Genomic DNA, 26,804 nt, shown 5'->3' with positions numbered 1-26,804 from the left:
GCCTGGCTCTGCGGCTCTGCAGATACCCCCTATTGGCGCTCCACAGATCCTGCTGTAAATCTGAACTCTCGCGCTCCACAGATCCTGCTGTAGAGTCTGAACTCTCGCGCTCCACAGATCATGCTGGAACTCTCGCGCTCCACAGATCCTGCTGTAAGTCTCGAGATGCTTCGCCTCGGCAGCCAGCCTGCCACCCGCCCCGCTGCGTCGGCTGCAGGGAAGATGGCGAGGAAGGATATACGGGGAGCCGGCACCTGGTGACCTGGGCGGTGGCAGCTTGAGAGAGGGAACCCTGTAACCGGCTCTGGCGGGAGGACGGACGGCTCACAACCGCGGACTTCTACCCGGGACGTCGGCAGGGCGGCAGGTAACGGCGAGAGGTCGAGAACCGCCAATTCTAGCTAGCTAGCTGTCAGCTAACGCTGCTCTGCTTGTTGTCTGGCTAGTCGGTGAGCTAGCTGTCAGCTAACGCTGCTCTGCTTGTTGTCTGGCTAGTCGGTGAGCTAGCTGTCAGCTAACGCTGCTCTGCTTGTGTCCTGGCTAGTCGGTGAGCTAGCTGTCAGCTAACGCTGCTCTGCTTGTGTCCTGGCTAGTCGGTGAGCTAGCTGTCAGCTAACGCTGCTCTGCTTGTGTCCTGGCTAGTCGGTGAGCTAGCTGTCAGCTAACGCTGCTCTGCTTGTGTTCTGGCTAGTGACTAGTCGGTGAGCTAGCTGTCAGCTAACGCTGCTCTGCTTGTGTTCTGGCTAGTCGGTGAGCTAGCTAGCTGTCAGCTAACGCTGCTCTGCTTGTGTCCTGGCTAGTCGGTGAGCTAGCTGTCAGCTAACGCTGCTCTGCTTGTGTCCTGGCTAGTCGGTGAGCTAGCTGTCAGCTAACGCTGCTCTGCTTGTGTCCTGGCTAGTCGGTGAGCTAGCTGTCAAGCTAACGCTGCTCTGCTTGTGTTCTGGCTAGTCGGTGAGCTAGCTGTCAAGCTAACGCTGCTCTGCTTGTGTTCTGGCTAGTCGGTGAGCTAGCTGTCGGCTAATGCTGCTCTGCTTGTGTTCGGGCTAGTCGGTGAGCTAGCTGTCAGCTAACGCTGCTCTCCTTGTGTTCTCTGGCTAGTCGGTGAGCTAGCTGTCGGCTAACGCTGCTCTGCTTGTGTTCTGGCTAGTCGGTGAGCTAGCTGTCAGCTAACGCTGCTCTGCTTGTCAGTTGTCACCGAGCCAGGCACCGCAGTGCCACCTTGCTATACTTGTTAGGTTAGTTAGCACGCCTACTGCCTTCTCTTAAAAACTGCCAACACTGGCAATGAGTTATTCAACTCAATCGGAACAAGAATGCAGCTTGCAAGTGTGTTTTGCTAGCTATAGGGTGGTAGCGTGCTAGCTGCAGACACCCTCTTCAATTTAGTTGACATCAAAACATATTTTGTTCTTAATTGATGCGCTTAATTAATGTCTGGTGTAGCGGGTTATACTGTTCTTCTTCTACTCACTATGTGGCGCTTTCTTCCCTCAGGTAACCGTTTCGTCAGTGACAATCACAGCATACGGGCAACCTCTGACAAGAATCTCACTATCTTTCCTCTGTTCCACCACCTTCAAGCTCGTCTAACCTCTTCATCTCCTCTCCTGTGCTCTTTTCTCTCTGTGCTGTTCCCCGCCCTCCCTCCCCCACACTGTCAGTTTGTCTCTGTCTGTCTGGGGTCTAGGTTTCAGGTGAGGCACAGCTTGTGTGGATGCCCTTGTGTGGATGCGGCATGATGGACTGTGGCAGTGGTGGACTGGTTAGGGACATCTATTTGACATCTCATTCATTTTCTAATACAATTGTCCTGGTGCTTTTTCATTCAAAGGGGTGTATTCAATATACCAGTATTTTAATGTTAATATCCATCACACAATCTTTATAATACTGCTGCAAGAAACTATGTTAAAAATAACAACAAAAAATTGTCCTAAGAGATTAGATTAGATTAAAATGTTATGTCATCATGCAGCACAAGTGCAGTACAATAAAACATAAGTTTGACATCCAACTAGAGTGCAAATGTAACAGTAAAGTGCGACAGTAATATACAATGTACAGATGAGTAAACTGTGTATGAAATATATAAATGAGTACTACTGAGTAATAGTGCTAATCAGATGTATGTACAGAGTTGTAGTATTAACATGTACAGCGAATCGATACAGGTATAAAGACACTGGTAGTAAGTCATACTGGCCAGCAGTGTAACTAGTAAGGGATGTGTATAGATAGATATAGTATCTACATTATTTTATATATTTAAGAGCGGCTGATGAGGCTTTAATTACACATGGAAATGGTTAAATGCTGGTAAATGTAGTCTGGCTGGTAGGCCTGTCTACTCTGGTAGGCCCGTCTACTCTGTCAGCCGCTTAGACACCTGGCGGGTTCTCTGGAGAAAGGGTGTCTGTGTTAGTGACTAGTCACAGGAGAAAGGGTGTCTGTGTGTTAGTGACTAGTCACAGGAGAAAGGGTGTCTGTGTGTTAGTGACTAGTCACAGGAGAAAGGGTGTCTTGTGTGTTAGTGACTAGTCACAGGAGAAAGGGTGTCTTGTGTGTTAGTGACTAGTCACAGGAGAAAGGGTGTCTGTGTTAGTGACTAGTCACAGGAGAAAGGGTGTGTGTTAGTGACTAGTCACAGGAGAAAGGGTGTCTGTGTGTTAGTGACTAGTCACAGGAGAAAGGGTATATGTGTGTTAGTGACTAGTCACAGGAGAAAGGGTGTCTGTGTGTTAGTGACTAGTTACAGGAGAAAGGGTGTCTAGTCACAGGAGAAAGGGTATCTGTGTGTTGATTTTATTTTATTTTATTAGGGATCCCCATTAGCTGGTGCGATAGCAACCAGCTAGTCTTCCTGGGGTCCACACACAAAAAAACATACAAAAACAATCACTATTGCAAAAACAAAATTATTAAAAGTCAGTACACACAATGCATAATGAAACTACTGTAACAATTAAGATGGCTACAATTACATTAGTGTAAAACAAAAACAAAAAATTACTTTAGTGTTAAAAACAATTTAAAAACGATTTAAGATTATTTTAAAAAGTGAATCTACTGTAAATGCAGCAGAGGTTCCGAGGCAGGCCATTCCAAAGAGTTAATGCTCTAAAAATAAAAGATCTCCCCAAAGCACTGGTTCTAGGACCTGGCAATTCAAGCTGCCCACTACTGGAACCTCTAGTGTAATGCTTGTGCACAGTATTACTAAAAAAAATCTGATTATGTATAAAAACTGGAGTTTTACTGCTCATGACCAACTTGAACAGCACAAGTATATTAAAAGACGATCTATTTTCAACGTTAAGCCAAGAGAGGCGGGCATGCATACGGCTCACATTAGACCTTAGTGAGCAGCCCAGTACCAACCGTGCTGCCCTGTTCTGGACCACCTGGAGCTTCCTGAGGTCACCACTGGCAGCAGATGACCACATCGCAGAGCAATAGTCAAGATGACATAAAACTAAACTTTGCACTATCTGACATAAAAGGGGACGGGCAACAAAAGAAGCACATTTCCTGGAAATACCAATTGCTCTTCCCATTTTTAAAACAATATAATTAATATGCTGAGACCAAGACGGAGTGCAATCCAGCATCACTCCAAGGAGTTTAGTACTTTCAACTTGTTGAACTGCCGAATTACACAAGTTTAAATGAAGCTGTTGAACGTGTTAGTGACGTCACAGGAGAAAGGGTGGCTGTGTGTTAGTGACTGGTCAACACTGTAATCCCCAGGAGAAAGGGTGGCTGTGTGTTAGTGACTGGTCAACACTGTAATCCCCAGGAGAAAGGGTGGCTGTGTGTTAGTGACTGGTCAACACTGTAATCCCCAGGAGAAAGGGTGGCTGTGTGTTAGTGACTGGTCAACACTGTAATCCCCAGGAGAAAGGGTGGCTGTGTGTTAGTGACTGGTCAACACTGTAATCCCCAGGAGAAAGGGTGGCTGTGTGTTAGTGACTGGTCAACACTGTAATCCCCAGGAGAAAGGGTGGCTGTGGGGTGAGGTAGTAGTTTGTATAGTTTTAGGATCACACCAGATCTGGGAGATAACTATACAGCCTACTGTCTTTCCCACGGTAACCAAACTGTCTTCCTGTGGCTGCCATGGCGACCATCGCGACCCCCTGCAGTGACTGAGGTCTGTTGCTGATCAGAACATTGAACCTGGTTACCTTCTGGTTATTGATTAATGTTCCATGTTGGTACAGCGGCCCTGCGGCACCTGTTAACACAACGCTTGATCATTAATGTTGTCGTCGTGCTCTTAGCTTCATTCGTAAGGGTGTAACGATCTCCATACGGAATCAGAATATTTGAAAAAGTACCGGCGTGTATCGAAATTTTTAACTATTGACGGTTCTCTCATTCTCTTGCCTAAGTCTCATTTCTAGCTGCGACCAGCAGCTCTATAGTCACTCTGTCCCCCTCTAGCAGCCACAGGTTTCACCCTACAAGGCTGGGACTGCGTGTGTGTTCATGCCAATAAATCTGCTAAAAGGGGGTGTGGTAATGGGAGTGGCCTATCGCAAAAAGGCTGCAGCTAATGCACATTTCTATTTGTATTGAATCTGATCATTTGCATATCGTTACACCCCTATTAATTCTTGAAGCAAAAGCATTTCTTTGTGCCAGTGCAGATGTTTCTGTGTGTGTGTGCCAGTGCAGATGTTTCTGTGTGTGCCAGAGCAGATGTTTTTGTGTGTGACAGTGCAGATGTTTCTGTGTGTGCCAGACAGTGCAGATGTTTCTGTGTGTGACAGTGCAGATCTTTCTGTGTGTGCCAGTGCAGACGAGCCATGCTGTGGTGAGGTAGTAAGTTGTATTGTTGTGGGGTGTGGGATGTTTCACCCTGTTCTGGAGATACAACTATACAACATACTGCCTTCCACATGGTGGCACTGTGACGTCATCAGAGCTCCGCAGGCAGAGGTCACTGAGGTCAACAGAGCTCCTCAGGGTCACCATGACGACGACGTCAACGGAGCTCCTCGGAGGTCACTGTGACGACGTCCTCAGAGCACAGTGCACATTTCTACGACTCCCAGTTACCATTTTTTTGGGCTTTGACGCTTCAGAAGTAATTATGTAAGGGATAATGTCATTGTCGCAAAATAATTGGCCGACACGGAGTTTAAAATACAGAGGCGCCTCGCCGAGGTGTTTTAAACGTCAGTGAAGGTCAATTATTTTGCGACAATGATCGAGTATAGCTATACATTATCCCGCTTATTACATGGCTAACTTACTAACAATATACCTAATTCATTTTACATCGACAAGACGAGATCAAATGCAGACGCAGTATTGTTCTGTCGCTCCCGCTGTCATCGTCACACACACTCCGCTGTCAGTGCAGCCGGCAGGTGTGTCTGATTGGCTGCACTGATGCAGTGTGTCAGTGGGCTTGATTGCGAACAGCTGCGCACAGCGGTCATTATTGTTTGGCAGAGGTCCGTTATCGAGTAATAACGGACCTCTGACGAGCGCTATTGACCAATCACAAGCAAGCATTTCGGCGAATGTGAAAACGCCATGTAATAACGGCAAATAATGTATACGTACAGTACAGTATATCATGCCAGTTAGTGCACCTTGTGTATAATGTATATGTACAGTATATCATGCCAGTGAGTGCACCTTGTGTATAATGTATATGTACAGTATATCATGCCAGTTAGTGCACCTTGTGTATAATGTATACGTACAGTATGTCATGCCAGTTAGTGCACCTTGTGTATAATGTATACGTACAGTATATCATGCCAGTTAGTGCACCTTGTGTATAATGTATACGTAGAGTATATCATGCCAGTTAGTGCACCTTGTGTATAATGTATAGGTAGAGTATATCATGCCAGTTAGGGCACCTTGTTTATACGCCGGTTTACTTTTACTCATAGCATATATTCAGATTCAAATTCTTTATTGCCTATATTTATTGCAACATAATATGCATTAACGATGGGGCATAAAGACTCATCTGCACCTTTGTTTACACTGTTTATGTTTAAAAAAAATTATATTCGGATCTAATTGTATTACCTATATTTATGTCTTTCTACTATTACCCTGCCCATACCTCCCCCATGCTGATATATGACACACAAAATTCCCCAAGGGAATGGGATCAATAAAGGAATATCTTATCTTCTAATCAAAGCTTTCTTGTGTGCCAGGTTTCAATGTGATGCTTCAGGCTCGTGGTCGTTTTTCTGAAAGTTCTGATGACTACATGTCCTTGTTTGAGAAGGACTGATTTTCTAAATTAATGCAGGAATATTATTTCTATAAGCTATTTATTATGCTGATATATGCACATTTTTGGTTGGCTCTTTTTAATTGGTCTCTGGGCACACTTAAAGTCCCGGCATGCTATAAATCTGCCATAGTCGGGGTACTGTGCCCAAGAAATCTAGCACTGCTTGTCTGAATGATTACAGGCCCGTCGCGCTGACCTCTGTCATTATGAAGGTGTTCGAGCGGCTTGTCTGTGATCATTTATCTAGTATTGTTAAATTAGACATGTATCAGTTTGCTTTGCTTATCAGCCCAACAGGTCTGTAGAGGATGCTGTATCTATGTGTTTACACACCATCCTGCAGCACCTGGAGGCCTCTGCCACTTATGTACGAATTTTGTTTATTGATTTTAGTTCAGCATTTAACACGATTGTGCCTTTTTAAACTATTTGAAAAACTTAAATTGCTAGGAATCGATGAGTCTGCTATTTTATTCTAGATTTTCTCTCAGACAGAGAACAAGTGGTTAAAATAGGTAATTTGTTCTCTAGATCCAGGACCTTGAACACCGGGGCCCCCCAGGGCTGTGTCCTCTCCTCTGCTCTACTGTCCATACACTAATGACTGTGCCTCCCACTCTGATTCTGTCAGATTTTTTAAATACGCAGATGACACAACACTAGTGGGATTAATTAAGAACGGCGATGAATCGGCCTATAGAGCTGAAGTTGATAGCTTTGCTGTATGGTGCAAGGAGAACAACCTGCTCTTAAACATCTCTAAGACGAAGGAGGAGATGATAGTTGACTTCCGGCGGGGAGGCAGTCCACCCTCCTCTGTTCATAAACGGCCAGCAGGTGGAGAGAGTAGACTGTTTTAAATTCCTCGGCATCACCATATGTGATCATTTAAAATGGGAAGTTAACACCAGCCACATAATCGGCAAGGCCCACCAGAGGCTCCACTCCCTGCGCCAACTTTAAAAGTTTGGTGTGTCCAGGGAGGCGATGCTCAGCTTCTACAGAGCCACTGTGGAGAGCGTCCTCACCTTCTCAATGACTGTGGTACGGAAACACCACCGTCCATGATAGGGGACAGCTAGAATGGACTGTACGCACGGCGTCAAAAACCATTGGCTGTGATCTCCCTTCTGTGGCCTCCATATATGCCACACAAATCAGGCGGAAAGGGGAGAAGGTGATCGGTGACCCCTCTCACCCTGCTTTCTACCTTTTTAACCCCCTTCCCTCTGGCAGAAGACTTCCAAGTCTCAGGTGTAGGACATCTCGTTTTAAAAACAGTACATATCCCGAGGTTGTCAGTCACCTGAACTCAAGTCCAAATGCACAGGCACTTTGTACCATAAGGGCTAGCACCAGCCGACAGGCACTTTAAGGCTATATGCACTTTAAACTGGAGAACACTGAGCTATATTAGGTACTGTTGCATTTTAAAATTGTTTGTGTAATACTTTTATTGTGGGGATTGCATTGCATTATTGTGTGTTTTTATACTGTATGTACTATATGCTTGGCACCACAACAAATCCCAATCAACCATGTGTTGAAATGGCAATAAAGTTTTCTATATCTAAAAAAAAAAAACGAAATGACCAAGAACAAACAGCCCTACATAGATTAGATTAAAATGTATTGTCATCGTGCAGCACAAGTAGCCTACAGTAAAATGAAAAGTTTGGAATCCAACCAGAGTGCAAATGTAACTGTAAAGTGCAGTAGTAATATACAATGTACAGGTAATTAAACTGGGTATAAAATATATAAATTGGTACTACTGAGTAATAGTGCTAACCAGATGTATGTACAGAGTTGTAGCATTAATATGTACAGTGATACAGGTAAAGACACTGGTAGTACTAGTAAGTCATACTGGCCAGCAGCGTAACTAGTAAGAGATATAATACACTTTATTTGTATAGCACTTTTCATACAGAAGTTGCAGTTCAAAGTGCTTCACAACAGTAAAAAAAATACAGGCATAAGCGAGCATAAAAAAAAGATGGAGAGGTAGCAAGGTAAGGTAAATCAGTGTTTCACATTAGGATCTAGCATCCCAATAGGCCTTTCTGTTTACAGTTTCATTCAATAATACAAATAGAATAGACAGAGTAAAAACAAAGTGCAGTTGGATTCAGTTTAAAAATAGGCTAAAAATTATAAAATAGAACGGACATACAACAGGGTATTTAACATACAACAGAGCAGTGCATCAGTAAGAAGTAAAGATATGTACAGATATAGATATAGTATACACATATATAAAAAGTCTTATATGCAGCTATGTACAGACATGTGGATAGATATGTATATTGTAGGAATAAATATATATACAGTATATTATTGTACATGCTGTCATACAGACGTATATGGGTTATATGTAGGTGCGTCAGTAGGTATATTCAGACATATATGGATTTAAACCGGTAAGCATTAAGTGGTCCGGTCCTGACCTGGTGAACTAGAATAATAGCTGATTGGACAAATATCCCTTGTGTTTATTCTGTTTGATTGATTGATTGAAAACGTTATTAACAGATTGCAGAATGGGTACAATACAGTACGGCTCAATACACACAATTGTTAAGGGGATGCAGACCAGAGAAAGACTTTCGTCTTGTTTACATCAGGGTCCCCCATTTTCAATTCATCATGCCATTTATGACATACAAGATATACCAATATACAGTACTGTTTAAGAGAAAGAGATCATAAAAATATATACATTCGAGGGGGAAGAAACTACATTGGAGGGGGTCACTCGCAATTTTGAAGTCTTTGGGGACGTATCCCTGTTTTATGGAGGGTACTACGACTATGCTTGCACCTCATGGTACCAAAGGCCCTAAAAACAAGACTACAAACTGGTCAGACTACTGCTTAACCTCCTATAACCCACCTCACCCCTGCCCACTTTGACAACCTAGGATGGCTTAGAGTAGACGACTGAGTACAGCAACTTGCAATGGGCCTGGTCTACAAGATACACAACACCACTAAGGTACCCATGTACATGTCAAAATACTTCCCAAAGGTCAGTGAATACCACAACACCAGAGGGAGTTCCACAAATCATGTTCAACCCAGATTCGGCTCAAACAAGGGACTAAACACGTTTAGCAATTATGCCACAACAATGTGGAACGCCCTACCCACAGCCGTAAAATAATGTGAATCCCTACCCTCCTTCAAAACCACTCTCAAAGAGCACCTACGGGAGGCTGCAATTCAAAACTGGCCCCGGTAAATGTCCAAACCCCCCCTCCTAATGTACAGTTTCCTCCTCGTATGTATATACTCTATTTTAGAAACTCTGTCTCTTAAACAGTACTGTATATTTGTATATCTTGTATGTCATAAATGTCTGGATGTAACTACTGTTTATCTGTATGTCATAAATGTCATTATGAATTGAAAATGGGGGAGCCTGATGTAGCCTGATCTAGGTTCCATCCTAGAGGCAAATCTTTCCTGTGACAAAATGGCATCCAATGTAATAAAAAAAGTCAACCAACAAACTCGATTCTTGTACCGGATCTCCTCACTGGTAAACAAGAATACCCTGAAGACTCTAGCAGGAGCACTCATTCAAGGGTACTACGACTATGCTTGCACCTCATGGTACCAAAGCACCTCAAAGGCGCTAAAAACAAAATTACAAACATCTCAAAACAAACTGGTCAGACTACTGCTTGACCTTACTCCTAGAACCCACCTCACCCCTGCCCACTTTGACAACCTAGGATGGCTTAGAGTAGACGACAGAGTACAGCAACTTGCAATGGGCCTGGTCTACAAGATACACTACACGACCAAGGTACCCATGTATATGTCAAAATACTTCCCAAAGGTCAGTGAATACCACGATCACAACACCAGAGGGAGCTCCACAAATCATGTTAAACCCAGATTCGGCTCAAACAAGGGACTAAACACGTTTCGCAATTATGCCACATCAATGTGGAACGCCCTACCCAAAGCTGTAAAGGAATGTGAATCGCTACCCACTTTCAAAAACACTCAAAAAACACCTAAGGGAGACTGCAACTCGAAACTAGCCCCTGTAAATGTCCGAACACAACCCCCTCCAATGTACAGTAAATTACCAAGTATGGTCTTGTCAATAATCCAATGTACAGTTTTGTTTGTACAGTGTCGCCCACCCACCCCTCCTACCCAACCCCCCCCACTCCTACCCAACCCCCCCCCACCCACCCAACCACCTCCAATGTACAGTCCCCCCCCACCTACTACCCAATCCAATGTACAGTTTCTACGTCAAATGTATATACTTTTTTTTTCTGGACTCTTTTTGTATCACAAACAGTACTGTAATTACAAATCTGGTATGTCATAAATGTATAGATGTAGCAGTACTGTCTATCTGTATGTCATGTATGTCATATATGTTACGATGAATTGAAAATGGGGGACCCTGATGTAAACAAGACGAAAGTCTTTCTCTGGTCTGCATCCCCTTAACAATTGTATGTATTGAGCTGTACTGTACTGTACCCATTCTGCAATCTGTTAATAAAGTTTTCAATCAATCAATCAATCAATCAAACTCTGAGGGATATTGTACCGTCAGCCAATGACTAGACGGGGCCAGACGGGGCGTTCTCCGGTGCACTCGTCGATTGGACAAACCAGAGCCACGTGGGCGGGATTTCCGCCTTCTAAACCATAGACAACCCACGTGACACGTGACATCGCGGCTGTCAGGAACATGGCGAACATTCGGAGCGTCAAGGTGAGGGAAACTTAATGATAGGAATCATAACTGCATGATTCAACAAACGTTATGTTCTTGTTGTACAGTTGTGTTTGTCATGTTTTAATATCTGGATATTTTGCCACATTGGTATTTTCCTGGCGTTTCCATTGTGTAACTTAAACCGGCATGTGCACCAATGTGTTGTGATGATCTGCTCGGGCTGCAACGCGTTATTTACTTTCATCAAACCATGTTTCGGGCTCGACGACTAAACGGGTTTCATTGTCGAAACGACGTTTAACAACCATCACGTTAGATGATTACCCATTCTGCAATCTGTTAATAACATTTTCAATCAATCAATCAATTGATTGATTGAAAACTTTATTAACAGATTGATTGAAAACTTTATTAACAGATTGCAGAATGGGTACAATACAGTACAGCTCAATACATACAATTGTTAAGGGGATGCAGACCAGAGAGACTTTCGTCTTGTTTACATCAGGGTCCCCCATTTTCAATTCATCATGATTCATGAGTGACATATATGACATATTACATTATGCCAGTATGACTTACTACCATAGTGTCTTTATATACCTGTATCACTGTACATTATGTTAATACTACAACTCTGTACATACATCTGATTAGCATTATTACTCATTAGTACTAATGTATATATATTTTATATCCAGTTGAATCACCTGTACATTATATATTACTGTTGTGTTGTCCTTTACTGTTACATTTGCACTCTGGTTAGATGCCAGACTTCTTTTCATTGTGCTGTATGATGACTGTAACGTGTGTCCTGAGCGCGTGAATACTTTCGGCAGCCAACATGCCCTTCCGTGTTGCTCTGATTGGCCGAGCGTGCATGAGCCGCGACACGCTCCTCAGCCAGGCAGGAATACTAAACTCCGCTTAACGCAATTTATACACATGGAAGTATTGATTACACCGTAACGAATCATTAAAAAAAATATACCGTTACCTGGAATATGTTGTTTCTTTACACATATGTTTGATTATGTAATTGGTTTGTCATGACAAACCAATAAAAAATCGCGAATTAACCGGTGGCTACAACAACACACTGTAACTACATGCATGGTATGGTATGGTATTTATTTTAGACAACAAAACATATACAGATCATTACATCACATATTTGCTTTTGTCAAGGATAGGAACGAAAAGGCGCAATGACTTATTTACATCGTTGTCCTTGGATGTCAATTAGATTAGCCCCACCGTTCATTGTAAACAATGATGCATGTAGTTACTGTGTGTTGTTGTAGCCACCGGTTAATTCGCGATTTTTATAATCCAACATATGTGTAAAGAAACAACATATTCCAGTTAACAGTATATTTTTTTAATGATTCGTAACGGCGTAATCAATACTTCCATTTGTATAAATTGCGTTAAGCGGAGTTTAGTATTCCTGCCTGGCTGAGGAGCTTGTCGCGGCTCATGCGCGCGCTCGGCCAATCAGCAACGCGGAAGGGCATGTTGGCTGCCGAAAGTATTCACACGTCCTGAGCAGGGCATGGTGGGGCTGGTGAGGGGCTGGGCCTCTGGTCTGGGCGGGGCCTCTGGTCTGGGTGGGGCCTGATGTAACGTGTGTCCCTCCCTCGCAGGGCATGGTGGGGCTGGTGACGGGCGGGGCCTCTGGTCTGGGTGGGGCCTGATGTAACGTGTGTCCCTCCCTCGCAGGGCATGGTGGGGCTGGTGAGGGGCGGGGCCTCTTGTCTGGGTGGGGCCTGATGTAACGTGTGTCCCTCCCTCGCAGGGCATGGTGGGGCTGGTGACGGGCGGAGCCTCTGGTCTGGGGCTGGCCACGGTGGAGCGTCTGCTCCAGAAGGGAGCTTGTGCCGTGATGCTGGACCTGCCGTCCTCAGGAGGCAAAGCCATCGCAGCCGAACTGGGGGAGCGCTGTGCCTTCGCCCCCGCTGACGTGAGTCTGATCCCCCCCCCCCCCACACTCACTCACACACACACTCACACACACACTCACTCACTCACTCACACTAGGGCTGAGCCCAAACGTTCGAAGGTTCAGACCTTCGTTCGTTACGTTGGCACTCAAATCTTAATTAATGGGTTCAAACCTCAGTTTTTTTATTATTATTTCCGTCTTTTTATTTTACACAAAAAATATATATCAGAATGTGATATATAAGAATATCGCAGTACTATGTTGTGTTTACAATAATTTGAAAGTCACGCGTGAACACACACACACAACAGTCAACGAGTCGCGTGATGAGGGGTCACTGTCATACATCATCAGGAAATTAATCAAAATGCTATGCAGGTTAAAGTTAAGATAGCAGGAGCCGTCTGCCAACAAAGATGCTATTTCAATAAATGGATTCACAAAATGGATTACCATCCAAACGTTTTTGAAGACTCCTGTGACCAGTAAGTCTAAATACTACTACTTTTACTAACCATTTTTGACAACAGCAATAATGCGCATATGTACGCTACGTTATATCCGTAAATGTGCGCCATGTGCGCAAGACTCGACAGTACTGAGCCGGAACATTTATTCATACGATTAAAAACGATGGTTCGAAGCCGGTCCGTTCGAAAAAACCTGCCGAACTTTGAATCCTAAAAACAGGCTTCGGGGACAGCTCTAACTCACACTCGCACACACTCACACACTCACACACTCTCCACACGCACTGACTCACTCACTCACTCACACACTCTCTCTCACACACACAGACACACACACGGTAAGGCAGGCAAGACACTTAACCCCTCATTGCTCCCGATGAGCAGGTCGGCACCTTGCATGGTCGCCTCCGCCGTCGGTGTGTGAATGTGTGAGTGAATGGGTAAAATGTGATGACCAAATTGTAAAGCGCTTTGGATAAAAGTATATAAATGCAGCTCATGTTGACCTCTGACCCTCAGGTGACCTCGGAGGAGGAGGTGCGCGCGGCCGTGGCTCTGGCCAGAGAGCGCTTCGGGAAGCTGGACCTGGCGGTCAACTGTGCTGGCGTCGCCGTGGCGATCAAGACTTACAACTTCAAGAAGGAAGTCGCTCACAACATGGAGGACTTTCAGCGTGTCCTGATGGTGACTCACTCACTCACTCACTCACTCACTCACTCACTCACTCACTCACTCACTCACTGTCTCACTCACTCACTCTCAGTCTCACTCACTCACTCATTCACACTCTGTCTCACTCACTCACTCTCTGTCTCACTCACTCACTCACTCTCTGTCTCACTCACTCACTCACACTCTGTCTCACTCACTCACTCTCTGTCTCACTCACTCACTCACTCACACTCTGTCTCACTCACTCGCTCACTCACTCACTCTCTGTCTCACTCACTCACTCACTCACTCTCTGTCTCACTCACTCACTCACTCACACTCTGTCTCACTCACTCACTCTCTCACTCACTCACTCTCTGTCTCACTCACTCACTCTCTGTCTCACTCACTCACTCACTCACACTCTGTCTCACTCACTCACTCGCTCACTCACTCACTCTCTGTCTCACTCACTCACTCACTCACTCACTCACTCTCTGTCTCACTCACTCACTCTCTCTCACTCACTCACTCTCTGTCTCACTCACTCACTCTCTGTCTCACTCACTCACTCACTCACTCACACTCTGTCTCACTCACTCACTCGCTCACTCACTCTCTGTCTCACTCACTCACTCACTCACTCACTCACTCACTCACACTCTGTCTCACTCACTCACTCGCTCACTCACTCTCTGTCTCACTGACTGACTGACTGACTGACTGACTGACTGACTGACTGACTCACTGACTCACTCACATGTGCAATAAGATGGTACAGGTATGAGCAGGGTAATAGTAGAAAGACATAAATATAGGCAATGAAATTAGATCTTAACACATTCAGCGCCGGAGCTATATGGCGAATATAGGCATAGATGGCCACCGCTTTAATCAATGGGAGGACGGGGAGATTTGCGAGTGCTTAAAATATATCTTAAATTATGGCTATGGGTCTAATACACCCGTCGCTTATCAATGAGTTGCTTGCAGTCAACATGTACAAAACGCATAGTTTTTTCATTGGTACATTTCCGTTTTATACTGTTTTGAATACGAGTATAGTTTTGGTGATTTCTAGTAATTACAGAGAAAGACGCGATAATAGACCTTTAGTGGAATACACAAAACACTTCATTTTTCAGCTGATTTATGAATAGTTTTCAAATAAATGCTAGATTATCGATAGTATGTGTCCTCATGTACGATACAGAAGCGGGCTGAAAAATCGCTTATCCGTGCATTGGTCGGCGCCAACGGTACACACACACACACACACACAGACACGTTGTGATCGCTGTGAAAGAAACATCTGATTAACCCAAGATTGGTAACATGGAGTCCTTACCTCACATCTGATGTCCTGCAAAAAGATTAATCCAATTCCTGATCGCCATTCCAAATATTGATCGCGTTTATTGATCCAACGTTATATATCCAAAACACATAATCCACGCTGCTCAGTGTCCCCGTCAATGTGGTATAACGATACTGCATGCCCGAGAAGGAAAACCTGGACCGGACTTTTTTCTTTTGATACACAGTCCCAGCCAATCCAATCCAATGATGTGCAATACCATCCGAGAGACGATAGGCGGCGGTATTTGCCCTTTTGCGAGCTCAGACCCATTCCCAACGATAACATCAGGTTGAATGGATAAATGAATGGATATCGCTAATAAAAGAAATAACGATTAAAACCCGACTATACTCAGGCGCTCAAGCGTCTGCGAGTTAACCCGACTATCATCGGGTCTGGCGTCCAATGTGTTAATATGAGAAAAAATAAACGGCATAAACAAAGGTGCAGATGAGGGTCTGTGTGCCCTATCGGTTATATTATGTTACAATAAATATGGTCAATCTAAATATATATTTACTGTGAGTAAGAGTAAAAGTAAACCGTATACACAAGGTGCAGTAGACACAAGGTGCAGTAGACACAAGGTGCAGTAGACACAAGGTGCAGTATACACAAGGTGCAGTAGACACAAGGTGCAGTAGACACAAGGTGCAGTAGACACAAGGTGCAGTAGACACTAGGTGCAGTAGACACAAGGTGCACTATACACTAGGTGCAGTATACACTAGGTGCAGTAGACACAAGGTGCACTATACACTAGGTGCACTATACACAAGGTGCAGTATACACAAGGTATCATAACTGGCATGATATACGTCCTACGTTGCAGTGTGTTTTGTCTAAAGTGTGTGTCTGCAGGTGAACATCGTGGGGACCTTTAACACTTGCAGAGCCGGCTGTGTTTTCCTTTTTACCCCCTTGAATGCCCAGCAACCACTTCAATGTTAATGTTAATATCGCCTAATCTATGTTTTAAATTATGGCTATGTGTCTAATCTGCCCGTCGCATTATCAATGACCCATTTACAGTCAACATTGTCAAAGCGGATTGTTTTTTTATCGGTTCATTTCCGTTTTATAGCATTTTGAAAAGCCCTCGTTTTCAAGAAGAAAAAAAAAGAATCCCCGATAAACGCTGATGTACTGTAATATTCTAGAACGTTGTCATTGTTCGGCCTATTTATGAATCGTTTTCAAATAAACGCTAGATTATCGATAGTATATGTGTACGTATGCTCGCTGGTGCCGTGCCGCAAGCTGTAAATCGATTCTCTTATTTCCTGATCACTCGCACAGTCAAAACAGCCATATCACATATAGGGGGAAAGCTTATAATATATCTCTGTGAAAAAAGGTCTGATTATCCTAAGACTGGTCAAATAGATTCCTTACCTGACATCAGATGGTATCCAAATGGATTATTCCAATTCCTGATCGACCATTCCAAAAATCGATCCTTTTATTGATCCCACGCGTATACTGTAAAACGGCGTATAAACGCTGTGCTGAGGGTCCAGCATGAAGCTGATCGGCTCCGGTTACATGCGTGAGAAGTAAAATGTGGAGTCCGGGTTTTTTTCCCCCATGCATTTTCATTGAGTCTAATCCAAAAGGGTGAATTACCATCTGGGAGACGATAGGGGGGCGCCTTTTTCACATCTGAGCGCCTGTGGTGGCTGATTCACCAAACGGTAGACTCGGTTGATGAAATATGAATTCAGATCGCTAATAAAATTAAAAAAAAACAAGAAAAAACGAATATTCTCGTTATGGGCATTCAACCCGCGGGGGGTAAACCCGAAATATCTCGGTTTGGGCATTCAAAGTGTTAACGTGATCCGCCTGGCCGCGGGGGAGATGGTTAGGGTTAAAGTGTGTGTGTGTGTGTGTCTGCAGGTGAACATCGCGGGGACCTTTAACGTGATCCGCCTGGCCGCGGGGGAGATGGTTAGGCCTAACAAAATTAATAGTTGGTTTCAGGTTGCCGACCGACCCTGCCGATTTAGGTGCGACCCAATATATTTTGAGTTTTTAGAAAAAATTATAAAAAAAAATAAAAAAATATATGTTTTTTTTTTTTTTTTTTATTTTTTTAATAAAGTTTCATAGAAATCTTAGTCAAACATTTAGTATTATGGATATTAAACATGCTGGCAGAGTACATGCATCCATGTTGTTGTGAACATTTTAATTAAATAAAGAAATTCCCTATCCATAGTCGCCGTGGGAAAGAATTAAATAAAAAAATTAAATAAAATAAATTCCCTACCTACCCATGGCCAAACTGACAACCAACCTGAAACCAACTATTAATTTTGTTAGGCCTTAGGGTTAAAGTGTGTGTGTGTGTCTGCAGGTGAACATCGCGGGGACCTTTAGCGTGATCCGCCTGGCCGCGGGGGAGATGGTTAGGGTTAAAGTGTGTGTGTGTGTGTGTGTGTGTCTGCAGGTGAACATCGCGGGGACCTTTAACGTGATCCGCCTGGCCGCGGGGGAGATGGGGCGGAACGAGCCGGACGCAGACGGACACAGAGGCTGCATCGTCAACACCGCCAGCATCGCTGCCTTCGACGGACAGGTGCTCTCAACACACATCTGCACAACCTGGATTTATATAGTATTCAGAGGTTTAATTCGGTCCTTTTTGATGTTCCTTTCAGGCAAACTGTTTCATCTGGTTATTAAAACATTTATTGATTTAAACGATCCCACTCTTCTTGTCAGTGGAGTGAAGGCCAACATTTGGCCTATTCTTGGTCAAATTAACATGCATGTTATGAATTAACTGAGAACCGTAGCCCTTATCGTAGACGCAGCATGAGGTCCCTGCATATTCTCACCCCTTAGTGCTTCTCTGCTCTCTGATCAATAAATCAACCCATACTACATAAAGCATTTACTGACGATCATGGAATTATAAACGACCCCCCCCCCCCCCCCGTCCATCCGCGCATGAGGAGTCATAACGTTTAGGTTACAGTTGAATTTTTTAATATAGCGTGTATCGGCAATAAACTGCAATCGATAATCTATATATGCGTTTAGGCCTATAACTAGCGTTCTAGGAATTACTGCAGAAAACGATAAAAACATACTTATATTCTAGACGGTATTTTCGTATGAATGTTTTAATGAAAAAGTATAACGTTCCTACATCCGGAACGATGGATAATCGATGTTGAATGGGCCATAGACAGTAATGTCAATATAGCAATACAATTTAAAAAGTTATAGCCTTGCAAAGAAGGTGAACATCTCCATAGGCTTAGAGTGGTGGCAGAGATGGGCATGAGAGGGGCAAACTGCGTGGCAGTTAATGTGTTAATGGAAAGATTAGTTTTTCGCTTGAAATTAAAGTGCAGTATTTGAAATACAATGAAAGGAATATGGCTGGATTTCTTATCAAAAGGAAAAGTGTCACTGTTATTTAAAATAAATAAACAAAAAACGAATTAGAAGGCCATCAATATCAAATGCAGCATAAATCAAACACGACTCCCGGAGTCAGCATTGCCTGCGGCTTGGGCTGATCGCTATACTAACTTGTTTGGCTGGGTTAGGGGAAGGGAAGCCGTGGGTGGGAAACTGGCGTTGTGGACAGCGACGCCTACAGGTCAGGTCTGGGCGCTTGCTCAGCGGAGGCAGGACTTGAGGAAAGCAGTGTGACCTCCCACGCGTTACACTTCACCAATGAGAGTCCTCGCTGCCAGGTGAGAAGAGAGCCACTGGCTGTCGCCGCACGTGTCGGAGGAAGCGTGCTTATACTTCAGGGTTCCCTTGTACCGACCAGTAGGAGAACATGCGCACAACAACCAGGTAGGGGAGGGGGGGAACTTGGCACAACGACTAAATTGGGACGGGGAGAAAAACAGAGAAAAATCGGAGAAAGAGAGAGATAAAAAAAATATGTTTTGCGTGTGGTACCTTCGTTCTCGACTCTACCTACAGTGGAAGTTGAGTCGAATCGAGTTGATACCATGCAGTGGGAAAGCGACAATAGTCCCGGTTGGAGTTAGTTAGTAAACACAATGTTAGCCTCCTTGGATGTTGAATAAACGTCATTGTCTTTCGACACCCCGCCTCAGACTCCCATTTTATCCTCTGCTAGCTACCGTAACATTTCATTGATGTCTGATAATGATTTCACTGGTTATATTGGAGCTAGCGGGCTACAAACCGTGTTATGGTTGTAGGCCTATGTAATGTTAATGCCAAATGTTTTAATGTCGTAATGAAGATTGATTTATATTGCGCGCGCACACACTTTCTACGAACTGACGGCACCTGTTGCTGCAGCCGGCGCTTCACCTCTCCGTGCCAAATGAAGAAAACTTAAAAAAAAAAAAAATTGCATCCCCTGAACCGAACAATACCCACACGCGCCGAACCGTGGAGGTCGTGCCGAACGGTGTACGGTTCGAATTAGGGATGTCTGATATTATCGGCCGATATCGGCATTAAAATGTGATATTATAAATTTTTTTTGTACATTTCTATAACCTTTATTTAGTGAAAAAAGTAGTAGAACGCGCTCACCTCATTAGACTTGACACTGGGTGCTGTAACCTCTAATATCATACATAAAAATAGGGAAATCATGCAAGCCATTCTGAAGAAGGTGTGTTCACACCGAAACGTCATGATTACAGGCTGCCAATAAATTTGGAAAAACCTGGAGTGCGTGCCTGGACATTGTTTCCCTATTTTTATGTATAACCTTTATTTACCCAGGCAAGCAAGTAAGAACCAATTCTGATTTTATTTATTGTCAAAAGTATGCATAATGTTGTGTTAATTCCACAACAAGAGATATGTACCGTAATGTTAATTACCTGAAATTATTCAGTTTTTTGGGGGGGGGGGACCCTGCATATATCGGTATCGGTTGATATCGGTATCGGAAATTAAGAGTTGGACAATATCGGTATCGGTAAAAAAGCCAATATCGAGCATCCCTAGTTCGAATGCATACCGTTCCACCCCTAATAGTTAGTAACCGCAAGTATAGAATAGGGACATAGAAGAAAAACTGCACATTGTATAGGAGTGTACATAGGATCCAGTGCCTTGAAGCGATTTATTAACATGTCTATTTACCATGTCTATTCTAGTTATCTTTTTATTATTATTACTATTACTATTGTTTTATTGCACAATCGTAGTGGGCATGGCCAACCGCATTTCACTGTATGCCCTGGTATGTATGTGATGAATAAACTCTTGAATCTCTCTGCTCCCTCTCCCCGCTGCAGATGGGCCAGGCAGCGTATTCAGCGTCTAAGGGTGGCATTGTTGGAATGACTCTACCCATTGCCAGAGACCTGGCACCCATGGGCATCAGAGTGGTCACCATAGCACCTGGTTAGTCCATTAAGCCCCTCCTCCTACTTACCTATTCATCACCTTTGTAATATAAACATGCATGTTGTAGTGGCCGCTTGTCATTCCATAAATGTTTTGACAAGCGTGACGATGCACCCACTTAGATGTTTCTTACTCGGTAACAAAGAGTTGTGGAGTTTGACAAAGTTGAATGTCCAGTTTGCAGGGTTTATTGTCCAAAAAGAGGAATGATGATTAAACAGAACTTAGTGACTCGGTTGTTCGGTAAATCAGTTCAGTGAAACAGTAAATCAGTAAAAACAGGTAGGAAAATGTGTCTCCTAGCGCAGGTGCATGCCGTTGCTCTGAATAAGAGGTTTTCAAGATTCAAGAGTTTTATTTTGTCACATACATACCAGGGCATATGGTGAAATGCGGGGGTGGTGTGCCCCCTAGTGTTCAAACATAAATACAACACCTATTACCATAAATAATAGAATTTCTAACATGTCGGTTTTGTATTAAGCCCCTCCTCCTACTTACCTATTCATCATCTTTGTAATATAAACATACATGTAGCCTGTCTGTATTAAGCCCCTCCTCCTACTTACCTATTCATCCCGGTCTAAATTGCCTGGTAGTTTATTGATGTGATTACAGTGGCCATGTGTGAATAATGGGAGAACTAGTCTATTAAGTTCCCCCTCCGCTGCTCTCCCCCCCCAGGTCTGTTTGCGACCCCACTCCTGGCCGGGCTCCCGGAGAAGGTGCAGTCCTTCCTGGCCCGGCAGGTGCCCTTCCCCTCCCGCCTGGGAGACCCCGCAGAGTTCGCCCACATGGTGCTGGCCTTGGCTGAGAACCCCATGGTGAACGGAGAGGTCATCCGGCTGGACGGGGGCATCCGCATGCAGGCCTGAGGGCTGTGAGGGAAGGAGAGAGAGAGAGAGAGTGTGTGTGTGTGTATAGAGGGTATGCACAGACGTTACTTTCCCGCCTGAAACTGGAACATGGCCGCCTGTAGTCGGGGGAAACCATGACCAACAACGGTTGCTATATGAGAAATATACCAACAGAAACGTAATCATTTGGTGTTTTATTACCGGATCTTGTAAACGAGTCACAGAGCGGTGTTTTACCTGCTCTGCAGCGGCACAGAAAGTAGGCATTTTGGTTCGGCCTACAGGCGGCCATGTTGGAAGAAGGAGAACTACACAAGCATTCCATCAGTACATCGTTTAAGGTACGAGTTTACCCCAAAATTCAACATACCTGCCACAAAATGGCTACCGCAATTCCAGCAAAAGGTTTCGCTGTCTGGATTCCAGTTGTTTCTTCAAATCACAGCGATCCATTTTTGCGTCTCTTTATCTTTCTTTCAGAAGTCTGTAAAAACGTTGCTCTCACCTCTTGTTGAATCAGTCAGTCACACAGCAGCTCTTTCCCACTTTGTCTGTGTTTCATTTGTGGCATTCAAGCTGATCGGTGGGCTAGTCGTTCTGCCACTCGGTGGGTGTGACTGCAGTAACTCCCGCCTACTATGTCACGTGCAGACCCTCTGTTGTGTGTGTGTGAGAGAGTTGGAGACTCGAGCCCATGTCTGTGAGCAGAGACGGTATGTTACTGAACTGAACTCTCACTGTACACAAAATAATGGAATATGTACCACTATGACAGCTCTGTGTGATATTGTATGACAGCTCTGTGTGTGAGAGAAAGTGAGGTTGTTTGTTAGTAAGTGCATTATTATTGTTTGATGAATTGCAGTACTTAATGCACTCCAGGGTGGTTGTTTTGAAAACGACTCTATATCATAATAAATTAATATTGTGTTATTATGACTCATTTATTGTCGTTATTTCTTCTTTTTCCTGAGAATGTATTTTGTTACTTCAAACAACATGAGGATGTATGCCAGCGCTCACCAAGGCCTGGAACAGGGTGGAAGGGAATCCCAACCTGAACATCACATAAGAGCAAAATGGCCGCTGTGTGAATATGGTCAATTGTAAACATGTTTTACTCTTGGACTTGGGAGGCAGCTATGGAAGGAGTGTTCATTTCAAATGTGTTCTAGCAGTGTTACCTCTATGTAAAATCATCTACTAGTAAGCTAAGACTGCTAGTTTACTAGTAGATTTAAATTACTTTACATAGAGGTAAGACTGCTAGCTTACTAGTAGATGACTTTACATAGAGGTAAGACTGCTAGCTTACTAGTAGATGACTTTACATAGAGGTAAGACTGCTAGCTTACTAGTAGATGACTTTACATAGAGGTAAGACTGCTAGCTTACTAGTAGATGACTTTACATAGAGGTAAGACTGCTAGTTTACTAGTAGATGACTACATAGAGGTAAGACTGCTAGTTTACTAGTAGATGACTACATAGAAGTAAGACTGCTAGTTTACTAGTAGACTACTTTACATAGAGGTAAGACTGCTAGTTTACTAGTAGATGACTTTACATAGAGGTAAGACTGCTAGTTTACTAGTAGATTACATAGAGGTAAGACTGCTAGCTTACTAGTAGATGACTTTACATAGAGGTAAGACTGCTAGCTTACTAGTAGATGACTTTACATAGAGGTAAGACTGCTAGTTTACTAGTAGATGACTACATAGAGGTAAGACTGCTAGTTTACTAGTAGATGACTACATAGAAGTAAGACTGCTAGTTTACTAGTAGACTACTTTACATAGAGGTAAGACTGCTAGTTTACTAGTAGATGACTTTACATAGAGGTAAGACTGCTAGTTTACTAGTAGATTACATAGAGGTAAGACTGCTAGTTTACTAGTAGATGACTACGGTACATAGAGGTAACACTGCTAGTTTACTAGTAGATTACTACATAGAAGTAAGACTGCTAGTCTATTAGTAGATAACAGTCTTACCTCTATGTAAAGTAAACTAATAATTATAATTAATAATGCAGGACCTTTAGAGACGTCTTTATTTGGCATGCAACGACATGGGACATGCAATGGGCAGCACACACAGGATTACACGCATACATTGTCTTTCTCAGGGTCGCCCATTGAGCTCTGCGCTTAACCCGTCCCGTCGTCCTTCCCCCCCCCCCCCCCCCCCCCAAGGGCAGCCGGGAGCAGACAGGGCCTCGGCGAGGTACCGCGCCCGGGGACCAATCCAAGTGCTCCTGCCCGTCTTCGTCAAGGACGCGACAGCGTCTGCGATCTGTTGTGCAGTACTAGCACTCTAGTCATGTCTACACCCCTCCCAGCCAGCGCAGAGGACCTGGGCCCCCCCCCCCATGTCTACACCCCTGGGCCCCGTCCCCCATGTCTACACCCCTGGGCCCCGTCCCCCATGTCTACACCCCTGGGCCCCGTCCCCCATGAAGACCCCCCTCTCCCAGAGGACCTGGGCCCTGTCCCCCATGAAGACCCCCCTCTCCCAGAGGACCTGGGCCCTGTCCCCCATGAAGACCCCCCTCTCCCAGAGGACCTGGGCCCCGTCCCCCATGAAGACCCCCCTCTCCCAGAGGACCTGGGCCCTGTCCCCCATGAAGACCCCCCTCTCCCAGAGGACTTGGGCTCCGTCCCCCATGAAGACCCCCCTCTCCCAGAGGACCTGGGCCCCGTCCCCCATGAAGACCCCCCTCTCCCAGAGGACCTGGGCCCTGTCCCCCATGAAGACCCCCCTCTCCCAGAGGACTTGGGCTCCATCCCCCATGAAGACCCCCCTCTCCCAGAGGACCTGGGCCCCGTCCCCCATGAAGACCCCCCTCTCCCAGAGGCCCTGTCCCCCATGAAGACCCCCCTCTCCCAGAGGCCCTGGGCCCCGTCCCCCATGAAGACCCCCCTCTCCCAGAGGCCCTGGGCCCTGTCCCCCATGAAGACCCCCCTCTCCCAGAGGCCCTGGGCCCTGTCCCCCATGAAGACCCCCCTCTCCCAGAGGCCCCGTCCCCCATGAAGACCCCCCTCTCCCAGAGGCCCTGGGCCCTGTCCCCCATGAAGACCCCCCTCTCCCAGAGGCCCTGGGCCCTGTCCCCCATGAAGACCCCCCTCTCCCAGAGGCCCTGGGCCCCGTCCCCCATGAAGACCCCCCTCTCCCAGAGGCCCTGTCCCCCATGAAGACCCCCCTCTCCCAGAGGCCCCGTCCCCCATGAAGACCCCCCTCTCCCAGAGGCCCTGTCCCCCATGAAGACCCCCCTCTCCCAGAGGACCTGGGCCCCGTCCCCCATGAAGACCCCCTTCTCCCAGAGGACCTGGGCCCTGTCCCCCATGAAGACCCCCCTCTCCCAGAGGACCTGGGCCCTGTCCCCCATGAAGACCCCCCTCTCCCAGAGGCCCTGGGCCCTGTCCCCCATGAAGACCCCCCTCTCCCAGAGGCCCTGGGCCCTGTCCCCCATGAAGACCCCCCTCTCCCAGAGGCCCTGGGCCCTGTCCCCCATGAAGACCCCCAGAAAGGCGCTATATAAAATGAAGCTATTATTACACAAAAACCACGGTTCGGTACGTACCTCGGTTTTGAAGTCACGGTTCGGTACGGGTTTTCGGTACAGTGGGGGAAAGTTTGGCTTTCCATGTTCCACTCAGGGGTGATGTAGTGTGCAGTAACTAATTGTACTTGTAGGGCTGTCGACGAATATTCTATATTGAAATTAATAATTGATTTGTTAAATAAAAAATAAATTATATTAGATTGTGAAAAAAACAGCCCCCGGTGGGCGGTTGTTAGTGGTTAACATACCGTTGTATTCGTTCGGTACACAGCCGTACAGAACGGTTCGGTACGGATACGCGTACCTTTACACAACATTTCATTCTGTTACAATCCTCAAGATAAAACAATTGTGGAAATCCACTGTTCAAAAGGCAAGTTTATTTTTTACCAAATCTTTTTTTTTATATTTTCAATTTTCAAACACGAAACAACACAACTCGCAACACAATAATAACAATAATACATAAAAGACATCCAAGAACATAAACTAACACAGATCAGATCCTCCTCACGGCCCTCGCAGGAATGGGAGTGGCTGGATCTGCGCTGACATGGCTGACATCATACCTCAATGACCGCTCCTACCAAGTGTCATGGAGAGGGACCCTGTCGGCCACCCGCCCCCTCCGGACGGGTGTCCCCCAGGGCTCGGTCCTAGGACCCCTTCTCTTCTCCCTCTACACTAAATCACTGGGTAACATTATCACGTCTCATGGCTTCTCATATCATTGCTATGCCGATGATACTCAACTCTTCCTCTCCTTCCCTCCCTCAGATATCCACGTCTCTGAGCGGATCTCGGCCTGTCTGTCCGACATCTCCGCCTGGATGACGACCAACCACCTCAAACTGAACCTAAGCAAAACAGAATTGCTCCACCTGCCGGCCAAATCCTCCCCCCTGACCGACCTCTCCATCACAGTCGAGAATGCAGCTGTGACCGCGTCCCCGACCGCCAAGAACATTGGTGTTGTCCTTGACGACCAGTTGAACTTCTCTGCTTACATCGCAGCGACAACCAGAACCTGCAGATTCCTCCTGAGCAACGTCAGAAGGATCCGCCCCTTCCTGACAAAAGAAGCCACCCAACTCCTCGTCCAATCAACAGTCATCTCCCGCCTCGACTACTGCAACGCACTGCTAGCTGGCCTCCCGGCCACTGCCACCAAGCCTCTTCAACTCATTCAAAACGCAGCGGCCCGCCTGATATCAAACCTACCGAAGTCGGCCCATGTCACCCCACTTCTTAGGGACCTGCACTGGCTCCCCATTGCTGCACGTATCCGCTTCAAGGCCCTCGACCTAGCATACCGTGCAGCAAAGGGAACCGCTCCCGCCTACCTCCGGTCAATGGTCTCTAACTACACACCCTCAAGACCCCTACGCTCTGCATCTTCTGGCCGCCTCAGACCTACTCCTATCCAAGCTCCCGGAGGGTCATCAAAGAGAAGCCGCCTATTCTCAGTCCTTGCCCCACAATGGTGGAATGAACTACCCATCCCAGTTAGGACAGCCGAAACACGTCCAATCTTTCGCCGTCGACTAAAGACTCACTTCTTCAACCACTATCTGAAATTATTAAAAAAAAAAAAAAAA

The 26,804-nt window shown here is 45.3% G+C and overlaps 1 protein-coding gene across 2 annotated transcripts; it reads left to right on the top strand.

Moving 5' to 3' along the window:
* Positions 1 to 207: 207 nt before the first annotated feature.
* Positions 208 to 22,571, top strand: hsd17b10 (hydroxysteroid (17-beta) dehydrogenase 10). Of its 2 annotated transcripts, XM_084332928.1 has the most exons (7): positions 208 to 367; positions 10,860 to 11,021; positions 12,787 to 12,951; positions 13,923 to 14,087; positions 17,867 to 17,995; positions 20,670 to 20,778; positions 21,466 to 22,571. In XM_084332928.1, exons 2-7 carry the CDS (start codon positions 10,998 to 11,000, stop codon positions 21,654 to 21,656), a joined length of 783 nt encoding a protein of 260 aa, XP_084189054.1. In that variant the 5' UTR covers positions 208 to 367; positions 10,860 to 10,997; the 3' UTR covers positions 21,657 to 22,571. The 2 variants fall into 2 exon arrangements, with proteins under 2 accessions (XP_084189054.1, XP_084189055.1); XM_084332929.1 differs by lacking the exon at positions 10,860 to 11,021.
* Positions 22,572 to 26,804: the final 4,233 nt, after the last annotated feature.

The sequence above is a fragment of the Notolepis coatsorum genome (assembly GCF_963971535.1).
Source record: "Notolepis coatsorum genome assembly, chromosome: 17".
Lineage (NCBI taxonomy): Eukaryota > Metazoa > Chordata > Actinopteri > Aulopiformes > Paralepididae > Notolepis > Notolepis coatsorum.
The sequence above is the reverse complement of the archived record's forward strand: the minus strand, read 5'-3'. Positions and strand labels throughout refer to the sequence as shown.